The sequence below is a fragment of the Platalea leucorodia genome, assembly GCF_965183815.1.
Source record: "Platalea leucorodia genome assembly, chromosome: 1".
Taxonomy (NCBI): domain Eukaryota; kingdom Metazoa; phylum Chordata; class Aves; order Pelecaniformes; family Threskiornithidae; genus Platalea; species Platalea leucorodia.
Window position 1 is genome coordinate 68,357,488 of NC_138823.1, and position 16,497 is coordinate 68,373,984.

Consider the following 16,497-nt stretch of genomic DNA (forward strand, 5'->3'; position numbering starts at 1 on the left):
AGGTGTTACATCATTAAGCATTGAAACACCAAAATCTCTGCACTCCAAATACCACCGCTTGGTGTAAAGACAAGGGATAAGTTTCACTTTTCTGTTTGGGGTTGTCAGGAGGTAAATAGTATCTCTTGATAGATTATCAGTTCTTTTTTTTTAACGTGCATGTGTATGTGCGTGTGTTGTGGGGGGGAGGAATTACCTCTTTCTGTTAAGAACTGATGGGGAGTCCCTTCTTTAAAACGCATCAGCAGAAGGGGAGGTGCAGACTTCCCTTTCATATAGTACCTATTTAGATATAAATGGTTAGAAGAGTCATCATATACTTGGGAAATCCCAGCTTTAATTCACTTTCTGCCTGAGGAGAACTGGAATTCTCACCTCTTTCTATTTATGACCAGGCTATACTTATGTCTGGATAATGACTTTCACTATTTGCCCTGCTGAAAATCTTGAAACATAGGAAAAAAATGAAGGCTGATAGACCAGAAAAAAAAGGGTGAGAGGGCCTGACACTAAAACCTAGTAGTAGTTATGATCCTCACTTGGATGAGGGATCCAAGCCCCGAAGATTACTTAAGCATTTTACATTCAAATAATGTGTTGGATTTAAAGGCAAAAATCAAAACATAGGAGCAATGTTGGAAGAACAACTAAATCTATGTTTCCTCTTTACAAATAACCTAACCACCAGTCTAGAGTTTCATGCTTATCCTATGTCTCTCACTAGAAACAATTCAAAGAAACACAAAAATAGTATTAGTAGCATACAGTGGGTGAGTACTTGTAAATAGAGTGTCAGAATCATGTAATAAACACTGCAGAGGAGCAATAGCTCAAGATTAAATACAGCTGGCCTAGCAGAGACCTCAAGATGTAATAAGTCATCTGTTTGTCTCAAGGCGCAATGAATACATCTACACCGCTTAAGAGGTCTGTTTAACTTGTTCTTCAAAACTTCAGAGGTAGCAATTTTATGCATCTTCCAGAGTTTAAATACCCTTTTCATTAGAAAGGTTTTCCTAATATCTGGCTCAAATCTTTATCAAATTTATCAAATTTATCAAATCTTTATCAAATTTAAATCCCTTACTTCTCAGCCAGCCGATGAAGGCAGGACAAGTAAACGTTTGAGAGGCAATTTTCCTGTATTTTAACCATCTTCTCTAAGCAGCCTAGATCTTTTGCTTTTCGTAGTGAGGTATGTTTTTAATCTTCTGTCATCTTTACACATTTTCCTTAAATCAGCACTGGACATGAGTTAGCTGTAGCCTTTTGGCACTGTGTAGATTAAAAGGATACTATTATTTATACATCTCAGTACAGAATTTTTCTTTTTTTAACTCTTTATGTTTTTGCTTATTCATGTTCAGCCTGTGACCCACTGTAACCCCTAGTTCCTTTTATGTATAACTATGGCCTGGTGACTTGTTCCCCATTTTGTATTTATTTAGCAGTTTATTCCCAGTGTAGCACCAGGCATTTGACCTAAATAAACTGCATTCTGTTTTTTCCTGATTACTTCTTCAATTTGCTAACATCTTTTTGAATCCTTGTCTAGTCCCCCTTGTGCTTACTGGCTCCCTCAGAGACCATTGTACATTTGATAATTACACATTCTAGTTCATCTTCTTAATCAGCAATGTCAATATTCAGTGACTCCAGATTTAAGGCACACCCTTTCAGGACTCTATATGGTATATTTCTTCATATTAGGAGGCTATTATTTTCATTGAAATGGGACCTCTAAAAATCAGTAAACCTTGTAGTTTCATATAGACAATACCATCCCAAATTGATAAAGAAAATGGCATTGCCAGCAAAAGAGGGAAGTGGTACTCCACAGAGGTAGTGTGACTAAAATGCAATGCCTAAAATATTTGTTGAATCAGCATGCTAAATAGCAAACTATAAGACAAGATAGCACCAGTGGGTTTTTGTATACTACAGTTTGGACTACCAGGATGAACTGGTATTGAAACATCTGATAGCATGCAGAAAACTATTATTTAGGGGGATTTCAGTTGGAAGGGACCTAATAAAAGTTCCATGCAGTCACCACTAACTGCCCTGGAGCTGAAAAAGCAGGTTCAAGGTGGGGCAGGGGGTGGTTCATGTGTGTTGTGTGCTGGAAAATGGCTACAAGCCACCATGGGTACTGTTTAACTGACTTCATTCGACAGGATGAATTGATCACTAAGCTAAAAACATCAGCGGTCACTAAGATATGAATGGCTACAATCTAACTACACTACTCATATGCAGATAAAATGGAGTGGATATGGCACACCAAGAAGTCTACCAAACACACATTTTTGTGATTGCAGTCAAGCACTCCATTTAGGATGTGCCAGAAGTAAGCTTTCCTGACTTCTTAATTATTTCCTTTTTTTGTATGCAAAATCATAGTCCAGCTGCCCAGGATAAACAGCACGGAGTTTGTTTTACATTTTTATTGTTCATTACGTGACACTAGCGATTATTTATTGTTTGCTATTCAAATTCTGCTCAGCCAACAGAATTCCGTACTACTTTATTTACTTTTCCCCTAAGTTCATATCCAGCTATTCAAAGGTACTCCTTAATTTCTGAAAAAACTCAATATTTATAAGGAGATTTTATTCTCAGTTTGTAAATATACTACAGAAGCAGAGAAATCTGAATCCACTGATTCTGGATATTTGACATCACAGATTCCAGATTTATGACAGGAGATATTTCAAATTTGAGTTTTCAGAGTTGTCACTAAATATTTTCTGTTTATTGGATTATTCGTTCAACATCATTATCACAGAAAGAAAATCCACAAACTGGTTCTGTGGGGTATATACTGGACTGATATTAAATATAAAAAAAATATCCAAAGGCAATTGGTCTCATTATTTATATGAATCCTTATGGAAGCAAGAACCACAACTAGTTAAGAGTCTGCCAGGTTGTATTTAGATTAGTAGAAGGAAACTTTTCCAGAGTTGGATTGATGCCCCTGGACAACAAGCCATATCTGTAGGTGATTCTGGAGAATTGCTAATGTCTCCACCGAAGCAGTTGTGGACAGCAAACAAGTCAGAACTAAATAGATGAACTGAGGCTCCAGGAAAGCAATCCTGCATTCTCACGTACCTTGCTTTTGACTGCAGAGTAGACATTTGTTTGCCTATTTCTGTTGATTAAACTCAGAGAAGAATATCTGGGTCTCTTACTGCAGAAATTCAGTAAGGCCTTTTCTAAGACGACCAATGGTGTTACACTTGACAAGCCATGCTCTCACTCTTGCTTGGTACCCAGATCAGCCTTCAACACTAACAAATGTCATATCATGTCACCTGGTTAAATGAGTTGAAACTCTTAAATTCTTCCCAAAAAGACACAGCAGATGACCACCCACTTTCTTCAAGTTTTCTCAATAGGCAGTACCACAGACTTTTGTTCCTATCTACAAGAAGCATGATTTATGCACGTTTAAATGGTATTTGTTTACAATTGAGCTTTAATTTTCCTTTTTAACCTATTCCAGCACAGAAGTCTCTTAGATTTTCTCTAATGCCTGACAGAAATAGGAATATGACTGAAAGCAAGGTGCCTTTTAGGCTCCAGTCACATTTGTCATAAATGATCTGCCAAAGTGAAACATTTTGAAGGACAGGTATGTATCTGTTCTTGCAGCCTCCTGTGTCACAGCAATCTACAATCTCAGGTCTGTTGCTGCCCTCCTTGCTCCTTGATATGCACACAACAGTTGCCAGATCTTCTTTCCGCTCTCACTAGCCAAAAGATTTTGGTAGTCTACTTCAACTACATGTTTGACAATGAGAATAGTCCTTTAATTGCACCCATGGAAAAATTTCTTCATTCAGAAAGATGCCAGCTTCAAACATCACTTGGATATTTGAGTTAGACTGACAGACTGCTCTTTATTTGCCAGTCAGGTAGGGAAACAAAATGCTGTTACATGTGCTTTGTATCCTCTGCTGCATACTAAATCATTCCTGGGTGGTATTCACGATCTATAAAGCAGTAAGTAGTTGGGTCACAGCTATCTCTGGCACCATCTGTTTGACCACTTGCAAAACTAACAGGCTGCACAGAAGCTGAAAAAAGGGACATGACTAGCGTGAGTTTGGGAAAAACTATATCTAGCTTCAAAATTAAACCAGCTATTCAAAATATCATCACAGGGTGCCAGGCATACTGCAGTTACCCTCTGAACCCTCACAGTCTGGTTTTCCCTCTCCTCTGGCAGACATGGCTGTCTACTTTTTCTATAGCCAAAATGTTTTCAGATCATCTCATTAACACAAATGTTTCCAGCAAAGAACAGAAAATGAAGCTCCTGAGTCTACCCAGGTGATTTTCTACCCTGGCAAATGAGGAACAGCATTTTTGGCTAAGGAATCCTACTTCTGATATATGATTACCTATTTATCTGTTTTATTTTTCTGCATTGAATTATTTGTGATAACTGCATTTTCATTCAAATTGTTAATAAAACTATAAACCAGTGTAGATGAAGAAATGACTTTTGAGGTATGGAACACTAAAACTGATGATTCCCAATTATTGTGTTTGGATAGTAAGCTACTAATATATTTAATATGTGCTATACTCATAATTACAATTAATCTCATAAAAGCATTTAGAAGACATCTTTGGTGTGGTCTTTTTTTCCTAGAAATCATGATGGTTTGTATTATATTTGAAAAAAAAGTTTAATGAATGAGTTGTATATCTGTCTCAAGCTTGATAGCACCTAACAGCTATAACAACAAAGGAAAAGCCCACTTACCATTTTAAGTACGGGACTTAATTAAATTCTTTCCATTATTAGGAACTTCCCAATAGTCTAAGATTTATTAAAAGTTAATGTGAATGTTTCAGAAAGCTTCCTAACCAATAAAGAATTCTTTTGAACAAATTAATAATTTCTACAATTATGCTACAAGTATTGAATATAAAAGCCTTGTATAAAAACAACACCAATGAATGAAGAACAGAAAAAAAAAATAGAATATAATTTGCAGTTAAAAAAAGATAGATTAATTTCACCTATGTTGTTATACTGTTCCTTATTTCAGTTTCTAATACATTTTTGTACATTCTTTTCATTTCCAAAATTAGTAAGAACAAAACTTAAGACCAAGCTTCAGATGTGTTGACCGACTATTGCTTGCATGAGAGACAATCCAGTCCTTCTCCTGCATTTCTCCCTAGGATGCCTGGGTTATAACAAAACTTTTTCCTGTAAGTTAATTGGAAACCTTTGGTTGATGGTGTGTGCCTGAATCAGTTCTGAAACAGTCATTATGCAATTGCAAGGAATTATAAAATGCATGGCTGTCTCCTATGTTCTTATTGACCAAACAGTACTTCAACTGATGGTAAAACTATTGGTGTTAAATAGCATTTGTTGTGAAACTGAAAAACTTTATAAAGAAACTCAAATTTGAATGGTTGGAAATAAGAATTTTTAAAAAATAACTCCTCCAGATTAGTTCAGAAGATGCATGTCGCTTCTCCCCACGATTCCAAATCACATCCTTAATGTGCAGAAGGAACGTGCCAAACTTCCTCCTCACTCAGATGCTCTAGTAGGGTACATACAGCTGCCTTAGGTATAATGCGTAAGGGCTCCTTCAGGCTTCTGAGGAATAAACACTTCTTGTAAAACCCCCTTACAATATTTTCTCATCATTCTCTCATGTGGCTGTAAACACTGCTACATGAAAAAAAAAGCTGGGGTGGGAGGGAGAAGAGGAAGCATTCAATATTTATCATTAGCGTTGTGCAAGAATTTCTAAATTATATTATCATGAGATGACGTCCACAGAGTTTTAGTGGGTAGAAATGCTTCAGGGAACATGAGTTAATACCATCAGTTATAGTTGTGAAGGCAAGAGCAATCCTGAACATTGCTTCAGTATATTCGAATAACAGACCCCCATCGAGTGCACTGTTTATTAATAAGGATGCCCATACAGCAGACAATTTCTGTTTAAAGGATGAGCCTTTGTAACTTGGTCAGCAGGATTATGTTTAAAGTGATCTCCTGAAGACAAAGGGAGTGCAAGTTTCTTTCTCATGCATTGTCTGAAAAGGATTTGCCAGATTTCTCACTACTACTCTCATGAGACCATCCAAATGCAGTCACCTCCAGTTTTATCTCAGTCTCAGCCTAGGAACAAAAACATGAATTGCATTCTATAAACTGTAGAAACAACTATGACATGCCTTCTATGAATCACCATTTCTGCAGAAAACTCTCCCAAGGAAGCACCTCTTGATGGCCCAAATGGCCCTTGACAAATCCCCACAGCTGCATTCGTGGTCTCTGCTGCTGAGACCATTCCCTGCAGGAGCAGCTCAGGCTGAGAGAAGGCAAGTTGCACCGTGGAGTCTGTTGCCTCCAAGGGATGGGGTCAGCAGTTTGTGTTCTCTGCATGCTGAGGGACTGACTCCTGAAGCAACTTTTAGCGAGCAGTTGCAGAATGTCAGAAGTGAGTCTTCAGAGAGCACAAACACTAACTTGCAAGGGCTTAATAGCAAAAAACATCTCTAAGTTCCGCTTCAGAGGTTTTCAGAAACAACTGTATTAAGTGGATGCTTAGCTGACCAGTACAGTTTTATAGATCAGTAGTTTCTGTAAGTATGTGGATTTTCATCTAGAAAAATTCTTGGAAATATCTGGGAATATCTCAGAGCACCCAGGGTTCAAAACACAGTATTTTAAACAGGTAACAAAACTTTCTAAGTACCTTGCTGCATCTTCCAAGCAGTTTCTTTTCAAAATAATGGTACATATTTAAAACATCCTGAAACAAATGCAACTGATACACAAGTTTGAAACTGCATACATAATTATATTGAAAATTAAATTGTTTGCAACCTACCTTGAAATTGCGTAAATTTGATGGTTCCCATCCTCTCTCCATTTCTGAAAACAACTTGACCCTAAATAAAATAAAATAAAATAATACCTTAAAAGTTTTATAAATCTCTCATAATATAGTTTCATTAACTCTGCAATTATTTTCCATTCACTATTAAAATTACCTGAACAAGGTTTAAACTTTGAAGACAGCAGATTCATCCAAAGTTAAAACAACTCAGTAACACCTCCTTAAAGCCTTCTTCCACAGATTTCAAATGGCCTTAGAAAGCTGACCAATGTCATCACTCACTTTTCATGGATGGAAATGGAGGTACGATAAAGCCAGTAACTCACTGAATCTCAGATGATGAGAGATATGCAAACAATTGATTTTCACTGTGTTACTGTTTTTATCAAGGATATGTAAGAGTTATCAAAGACCACACAAAAAAATGGTTCTTCATTTCATTCACCATATGGTTCTCCTAATGGCTCTATAATCTACTTATATCAATGATATAGATATCTGTAGCTTTTTGGGGGTTGGTTTTGTACTACATCAACATGTGTGTCCTAGTATTCTTTTTAAATGTAATGCCTTTAAGTCAGTACTACCTTTTGTTGTGCTACACGTTGTTACTCTTCAAAATAAGGTCACGTAATGCTGAAACCTCCTCACGTATCCCTAGCAAATTACTCCCTTCTTTCATCCCATCTTTCTGACTTAAATTAAGAAAAGTTCTTGTAAAATTTCTTCCTTACTTCAGCTATTTCATGATTGAGTATGAAAGAAGAGGTTTTCATTCATTTATGCTAAGAAGTATTTTTAATATTTTGAACCTGCAGTGGAGTGCTGAGTGCTGTCAATATAGATTGCTGGCTTACTGCATCCCCAGTTTGGTTTATTATCTCCATTAATCTTTGTTTTAGCAGACATCAGGGTAAGAGAGAAACCAAACAGTAAGCATGTAAGGCTACAATATATTTCTCTGTGCATGCCAGCCCCTTTTTGAACTACCCTTTCTGGTCACTAAGGAGATGCACTGAAGGCAACCGTCTGAATTACTGAAATCAGCTCCCTGCAAGGAACCATTCAATGGATGTGTAGTACCGAACACTCACCCCACATTTCCTACAAGCCTCAAAACACCATTTCCCTTTGATAAATAGAAGACAACACCCTTCAAGAAGTGTAAGCTACCTTGTGCTAAGCCTTAAAAGCCAAAAGCTCCAATCTGTGACAAAAAGAGAGCAAGAGAAATGAACAGTGGTAATGGGAGAGATTCTCACAACAGCTGCAGAAGGGCAGAGGAAGTGCTCCTACTGAAATCCAGTTGAGCTAAGTCTCATCCAGTGGCTGCTAACACAGCTCCAGGAGAGAACATAGAACATTAACAGGCAGATTTATGTGTGCACCTTAGCAGCCTTCATCCAGATCTCCTTTAGTTTGGAGAAGTAGTTTTTAATCTCCGTTCATTTGTTTGAACATAACCATAGTGCATTTGGCTACTTGGTTTAAGTGGCTACTTGGTTTCAGTAAAAAATAGTAGAAAATATTAAAAAAAGAAGAGCTGTAAAAATGCTATGGAAGCATCACTTATTGCAGATATATATCTCTATGATCAATCCAGTCTTAACCTTGCTAAATTCTTGGTTCTGTGCCCTGTGTCAGAGATTTCTACAGTTAAATTTTTCACTGTGTGAAAAAAATACTTTTTCATTTGATTTGAAATTTAGTGCCTTTTACCTTAACTCTATCTCCTCTTATTCCTTTATTACAAGCTAATAGGACTGTAAGTTGTAGTCTACTAGAGTGCTATTTATAGATAAACTTACAGCAAGAATAACTGTTATCATCTATGATGACAGTCATCTATAATTGTCATCTATTATTGATAGTATAATATATGACCTCATGAAATTTTCTAGATTCCAAGTGCAACTGGTTTGCAATATTATTATTGCTTCTTGTAAAATCACCCGCATTTTTATCATGCAGTAGGACAGACATATACCATATGCATCTGCTGACTAGAGATAAATACATCCTCATTGACATGTTCTGAAACTATCAACAAAATATAAATCAGGTCTGAATGTTCTGAATAAAGGTAAAAATTTGGATTTAAAGAAATATATAAACAGAGTTACAGACTTAGAAGTCTTTGTTTTTATCAATCAGCTTCTCTTTGCTAAGGTTTGTGGCTTATACTGATCTAAGCAGTAGATAAATAAGGATACAGATGATAGTGATGAAGGAGTTATGAAACAACTCATGTGAAAGTGTACTTGTTATCTGCAAAAATACTCAATCACAGTGGTTTACTTCCATAGAATCATAGAATAGTTTTGGTTGGAAGGGACCTTTAAGGGTCACCTAGTCCAGCCCCCACTGCGATGACCAGGGACATCTTCAACGAGATCAGGTTGCTCAGAGCCCCGTCCAACCTGACCTTGAATGTTTCCAGAGATGGGGCATCTACCACCTCTCTAGGCAACCTGTGCCAGTTTTTCACTACCCTCATTGTAAAAAATTTCTTTCTTATATCTAGTCTAAATCTACCTTCTTTTAGTTTAAAACCATTACCCCTTGTCCTATCACAACAGGCGCTGTTAAAAAGTCTGTCCCCATCTTTCTTATAAGTCGCCTTTAAGTACTGAAGAGCTGCAATAAGGTGTCCCCACAGCCTTCTCTTCTCCAGGTTAACCTGCCCCAACGGTCTCAGCCTTTCTTCATAGGAGAGGTGTTCCAGCCCTCCGATCATTTTTGTGGCCCTCCTCTGGACCGGCTCCAACAGGTCCAAGGCTTTCCTGTGCTGACGGCTCCAGAGCTGGAGGCAGTGCTCCAGGTGGGGTCTCACCAGAGCAGAGTAGAGGGGCAGAATCACCTCCCTCGACCTGCTGGCCACGCTTCTTTTGATGCAGCCCAGGATACGGTTGGCTTTCTGGGCTGCAAGCACACATTGCCGGCTCATGTCCAGCTTTTCATCCAGCAGTACCCCCAAGTCCTTCTCCACAGGGTTGCTCTCAATCCTTTCATCCCTCAGCCTGTATTGATACTGGGGGTTGCCCCGACCCAGGTGCGGGACCTTGCACTTGGCCTTGTTGGACCTCGTGAGGTTCATATGGACCCACTTCTTGAGCTTGTCCAGGTCCTTCTGGTGGCATCCTGTCCCTCAGGAGTGTCAACCACACCACTCAGCTTGGTGTCATTTGCAAACTTGCTGAGGGTGCATTCTATCCCACTGACTTTCTCATTGACAAAGATGTTAAACAGTACTGGTCACAATATGGACCCCTGAGGGACACCACTTGTCACCAAACTCCATCTGGACATTGAGCCATTGACCACTACCCTCTGGATGTGACCATCCAAACAATTCCTCATCCACAAAACAGTCCATCCATCAAATCCTTATCTCTCCAATTTAGAGAGAAGGATGTTGTGAGGGACCGTGTCAAAGGCCTTACAGAAGTCCACATAGATGACATCCGTAGCTCTTCCCTTGTCCATTGATGCAGTCACTCCGTCATAGAAGGCCACTAGGTTTGTCAGGCAGGACTTGCCCTTGGTGAAGCCATGCTGGCTGTCTCAAATCACCTCCCTGTCCTCCAAGTGCCTTAGCATAGCTTCTAGGAGGATCTGTTGCATGATCTTCCCAGGCACAGAGGTGAGGCTGACAGGTCGGTAGTTCCCAGGGTCCTCCCTTCTACCCCTTTTAAAAATACGTGCAATGTTTCCCTTTCATTATAGCTTACTGGAAAATGCTAAAAAAGTCAAATGAGTTATTAAAAGGAATAACAATTTCTAAATACTATTTTATGCGTTCTGACATTGTTTTGGGTATTCGTAAAAATACACAATTGGTTACACATACAGATACTAACAGGAAAAAATAATTTTGAGAATTAAAATTTGGTATTTATTCCATGTTTAATCCAATTAATAAATCTGTTTTCAAAAGTAAAATCAATAAAAAAACATATCAGTAAGAAGCCCCAAAGCAGAAATCTCTAGTGCCATCCATAATGATGACAGTATATATTTATTACCCAGGCATCAAAACTGCAACGACAACTGCAGTTACCGCTTGATTCTTTGCTCCTCAGGAACATGCAGTTTCATAATATCATACGACAAGTAGCCACAGTATCTCAAGTACCTTAAACCCCTCAAGACTCTAAAATTCCTGTGTGCTGGGTGAGAAAACACTCCTAGATTTTTACTGGGGCTTTAGCTAGCCCCAGCAGACACGGACATAGTGTTCCTGCTACAGCATTTCATTCTGCCAATGTGGCAGAAAGGAGCGCTCCTCATCAACACTGAGAAATTGTATAAATGGAAATACCTTCATTTCTCTTTTACAAATATTAACTTAAAACAGGAATAGGAAGGAAACTAATGAGAGTCACTTATTGCTCTATGCTTTCACCAATATTTTATGAAAAATAAGATGATTACATTTGAGGTAAAAAAGTGAAATAAATATATAATAAAATATTGTAGTATTTTATTTTATAAATTTATGGTAATGCTATTAAGAAATAAGCCAAACAGTGTTTCAGAAACCTGTTTTGTAGAAATAATGTGCTGATGTATGGCATGAGAATTGAGTTATAATCTGACAATGTTCTATGGCTCACGTCAAGTCATTTCTTTGCCACCAAGGTAACATACCATAAGATTTAGCTAGAGACTTATCTTCTTTAGACTTGAGATTCATAAATTCCTAACAGTGTTTTTCCTTTATTTAAAGTAGTGGATGTTTGAATAATAGATATTCCTAATACACACATCAAGCACTGACATTACAAAAGCAAATCTTAGTACTACTTTGTCCTTTATTTTTACCTCACCACATACTCCAGCACATGTGCCAGTACAGACTGCAGCTTACAGTGTGACCCACCATAAAATCTAGATGTTATGAAATCCATGTGAATATAACAACAAAGAAAATCCTCTTTTACCTTCTGTAGTGTTTTGTTGATATTGCATAGGCATATTTAGATACTTATTAGCAAAAGGATCAGTGATTGTACAGATAAGAAGTACTGTTTTAAAGAAAAATAATAGAAGTAATGTCAATACTATCAATACTTCAGAATGTGATTCTCAGAGTCAAGCAATATTTCCTAGTCAAATAATAATTTTCCTTCGAGAGATGCAAAATATGATCTCTCTCCTTTAAATCAACTACACAAGTGAATTACTTTCACTTAGATCAAACCACATATTTTACTATACATTAAAATAGTTAATCAGCAAAGCTTTCCTCTTCATTACACACAGATCATCCCAATGGAGACCAGTAGAAACCACACTGGTATCTTAATGCTTGTTTTATTTTCTTCAATCTACCATTTACAGATTTTTTTTTCTTTCTTCACCAGTTGCAAAAGTGATGCTAGAATAAATATCAATTCTATAACTGATCTACCCAACTTTGAGCTGTGGACAGGCACCTTCACATCAGCAATTATCCCTGAAAAGATGATGGGAAGAAAGCAGAAAGTATGTGGCTTGGAGTCCAATAGACATTGATGTGAACAGATGGTGGAAGAGAAGCTGAAGGAGCTCAGTCTGGCACAGTATGGTACCCCCAGATACTGCTGCTGGTATGTACAGCCACTGCTGCACACAGAATCCCAGTAACCTGTATTTGGGATCCATTGCAGATGCATAACTCGTGATGCAGCCTTACACAAGCGTATCTTTCTCATTTTTCCTAAATGTGCAACCATCCCATAAGGGAAAAAAATACTAGTTGCACATTGGAAGTTAGGTGGGTTGGATAACAGAAATATAGAAACTTATGTTGGTTTTTTTTGGGTGGGGGTTTGTTGTTGTTTGGGGTTTTTTTAGATACATCTCGGAGCCCAGCTGTTTTTCCTGTAATTGTTTGGCCTTTTTTTTTTCCAAAAAGACAGTGTTTTAATGTCCTTTTCAAATGATGAAATCCAGAACTGGACCAAACATTTCAATAGTGTCGTTCTCACAATTGCCACATACAAGGACATCATCTCCATATTTCTTCTGTGTACCGTCTTCTTCTATGTGCTCTAACATTGATTTTTGACCTACTCACATGTACTTTGTTATACAGCATAACTGCGTTTCATCTCATTACTAAAAAAACACAGTTTCTACCCTCCCTGGGTGTACAATCTTCACCTTTTTTCTTGAATTGATGCTCTCTTAAGCCATCAATCCTTTATATGTGGTCAGAAGTCCACAATAATCATCCATTCGCACTCACAAAATATTAGCCAACATTAGGTTTATTTTAGACATATGGGACTTCCCCTGTCTTTATAGCAGTTAATCATTTGTCTAGACTTGGAAGCAGCTGTTTATTATATTTTTTTTTTCCTGGTGAATAAAAAGTAGTTATCTTTGCTATATTATGTACATGTTATTAAGCTCTTTTTCAGCTATGGAGCACTAGTACTTATTAGAAGTTTCTTTGCATTATCACTGACGTATTATTATTCAGCTCTGGACATGGCCCATGCCAAAGTTAGAATTCTTTCATTCCTCATACACTGAAATCCACAGCCAACACATTTTTTCATTCATGTCTTTAGCTTTTTTCATCAGTCAATAAAACCAGAGTTCAGAAGATTCTTAACTGCTCTCTCAGTGAGTTCCAGGTCTGCACTTCGACCATCATTTCATTTACTGTGTATTTTCTTCTGCAAAGTGTCTCGAATACAGTAAACAGAGAAATAAATAATTAGCATTTATTTCCATGATTTTCAGTACTATACCTATGAAAATGTCTGCTTTAGACCACGCTTGTTTCCTTCTCCAACGGTCTTCCCCCACATGGCACCAAACAATTTTTTATTTATTCAAATTTGTATTATATACTCAGCTTATACTTGGTATGTTATTGTTGATTTAAATCATCATAATTATATATTCAAGCTAAATTAATAACACGCATACCCCTTCATCAGAGGAGAGATCATGAGTATGTTGACACACACACCGCAGCTGGATGCAAGACAGTTAAATGCCACAGGACTCATGTCCTCCGAGCGTTTTCCAATGGACCAATACATTTCAGGGCTCTGCCTCAGTTCCACTTCACTGTCCAGGAATCTGGGCTATTCTACCCTATAGACAAGTCATCTCGCCATGAAACAGTGTTTATCCCCACTGGCTTCCCCTGAAATGCCTGAGCCTACACAGTCAAACCAAAAGCGACCGTCAGTTATTTTTCCAAAAATAAATTAACTCAGTCACTTTTGGGGGTTCTTGAGTTAGATATTTAATACAAAGCAACCCATTTAAATAAATGCATGCAGAAATACCTGAAAAGCAGTGGGATAACTAAGGCAACTGAAGTTATATTTTTAATTTAAAATACAGTGCATTATTGTCAAAGAATAATGAGTATATAATTAAAACTGTCCCTTTAAGTTCTGTGACATCTACTGAAATCAAGGTGTATTTCTAATTCTGTAGTGTCCTTATTGGACTAAGTCCAATAAAAGTAGGAGCCAAGGAGGGTGATGCATCACAGGACAGCAAACCTAAGAGCTTGCTAACACCCAAAGGGCAGGTATTGCCCTCCCATGCTGCTCCTAGTCCTGCACCTAACTGGTAGTAGCTTGGCACTCATCAGGCCCCTGTGTGAGCTGTAGTGGCCTATTAAACCAGCAAAATTTATTCAGTGATTTTTTGTTTTGTTTTTGTTTTATTTTTTATTGTTTTGTCAAGTGGGGGAGATGATGTTTCTGAATTGCTTTCCAGTGTCAAAGCCAGAGCCAGCACAAAGGACCCCTAGAAGGACGCAGGTGCTAGCAGAAAGAGCTAGGAGGGAGGGTGTGAGACACCCTCTGTTAGTCCCAGCTCCTTTCAGAAGCCTTTCTGTGTTATCACGTAATCCACACAGCCCATTACTTACATGTTACACACACTCAATTTACTCATACAGGACTCCTTAGCTACAGATATGCCTTCCCTGACACGTACAAAACAGCAAGCTGGCATTCTGTGGGTTTTGGCTCTGCAGCTTCTAGGTGGTGAAGACCTACACACTGTAATTCATAACCTCTTCCACCCTCCAAACATCACGTCTAAGACAGCAGTGTTTATAGAGAAAGAGAGTATAATTTAGTCTATCAAGTGATATAGTTGAGAGTAATCCAATAAGCTCTTAGCTCTGCAAGTGTAACCTCACTTCTGAAACAAAACAGCAAACTTCCAGCTGAGGGCAGCTTATGTACAACTCTTTTGGTTTCAACCTCGTTACATCACTCAATTAGCCCGAGACAAAGAGCTGAGCACAGAAGATGTAAGCACAGTGCAAGAGAGGATACTAGGGAGACAGCAATAAAGTTGTCACCCCCTGTGGGGTAAAGAGGTAGCTGTCACCTTTGGAACAGTTAGAGGAGAGCAGAAGGCAGAGAGTGATGAAAATTAAAATGCTCCATAAAATCAACAATGCTCCTGAATCCATGATTTTATATCCTTAGACTGTTGTGGATAAAATGTTTCTAGAACCTTTGATCAAAGCAGATCCAGTGACTGCTGCTTTTCAAGCCTTAAGACTATTTTCAGAAAAGATGTTTCTGTCAAAATTTTCAAGATTGAAGATTTAAATTTGAAATATTTTATGATCCAAAGGGATTTTTTTTCCCTGCCTGTTTTCTCTCATGACATTTTCTAAAAGATTTGGGTAACTGAACACTGGTGTCTGGAGAGCAGTAGCAGCAGAGCAGCTCAAGGAGCAGGTGTGAAGCACAACTAAAAATCTGGTCTTGGCTAACATTTTCTAAATGAAGCAATACCACCATTCTCATCTAAACAGATACTTGTGTTCTAGCTATGACAGAGCAGGCATAAAACAACAGGAAAAAATGAACATACTTACTTCTAAGCATTAAATATCTGTCTGTACTACAGGAATAATGCTTGAAAAATATACTTGCAAATGAGTAAGTTTCTGAAATACGAAAACATGGGGTTTGGAGAAAGAAAGTGGGGAAGAAGGAAGATAAACTGATGGAACAGAAGTACCCAGAATAAGTAATAGAGTTTCTAGAAATTAAAAAAAAATAAATTCCCTGGTTCCTTTAGTGTGAACCGTCTTGAATTACAAGCATTTCCCAAAAACAAGTTTCCTCAAAAAATGACTACACTGTGCATCTCCTAATATCGTAGGAATGACAGAGTTGTATTTCACAGCTGGGCTGGAAGGAATGGCAAATGAGGACCGGCATGATAAATTTCAAATTTTGGGAAAAGGTGATCAAGTATAACAGCATCTTCGTGTGCCTATCATTCACATACATCCTGAATCTAGGATTATGTGAAAATACTGTACTGTAAGCCTTACCGTCATGATTTCATCATGCTGCCACTTAACTCCCTTCTAAATAAAGAGTTCTAGTCCATTCAGTCTCTTCTTCATAGGAGAGCGGATTTTTTTTTGCCTTTCTCTACTCTCTAAATCCCTTTTCCAATCTTCTTATTTATTTCCTGAGGAAGGCTATCCATAACTGAAACACAGATGATCTTGCTGTTTAGAAGGGGGTGTCTCTATTTCTAACTAACATTTTGCTGTCTGACCTTTACCATATTTCGGGCAGAACTTCATCTCTTTTTTCAGGGAAGTGCAGGA

General features: G+C 37.9%; 1 protein-coding gene across 1 annotated transcript in view; it reads right to left on the reverse strand.

Annotated features, from left to right (window-relative positions):
• The window catches only part of GABBR2 (gamma-aminobutyric acid type B receptor subunit 2), a gene marked incomplete at both ends in the record, with an annotated part of 482,647 nt that overhangs the window by 195,634 nt on the left and 270,516 nt on the right, over positions 1-16,497 (reverse strand). The window contains one exon of the mRNA XM_082312677.1: positions 6,882-6,942. Coding sequence (XP_082168803.1) covers positions 6,882-6,942 — 61 coding nt within the window. The remainder of the gene's footprint in view (positions 1-6,881; positions 6,943-16,497) is intronic.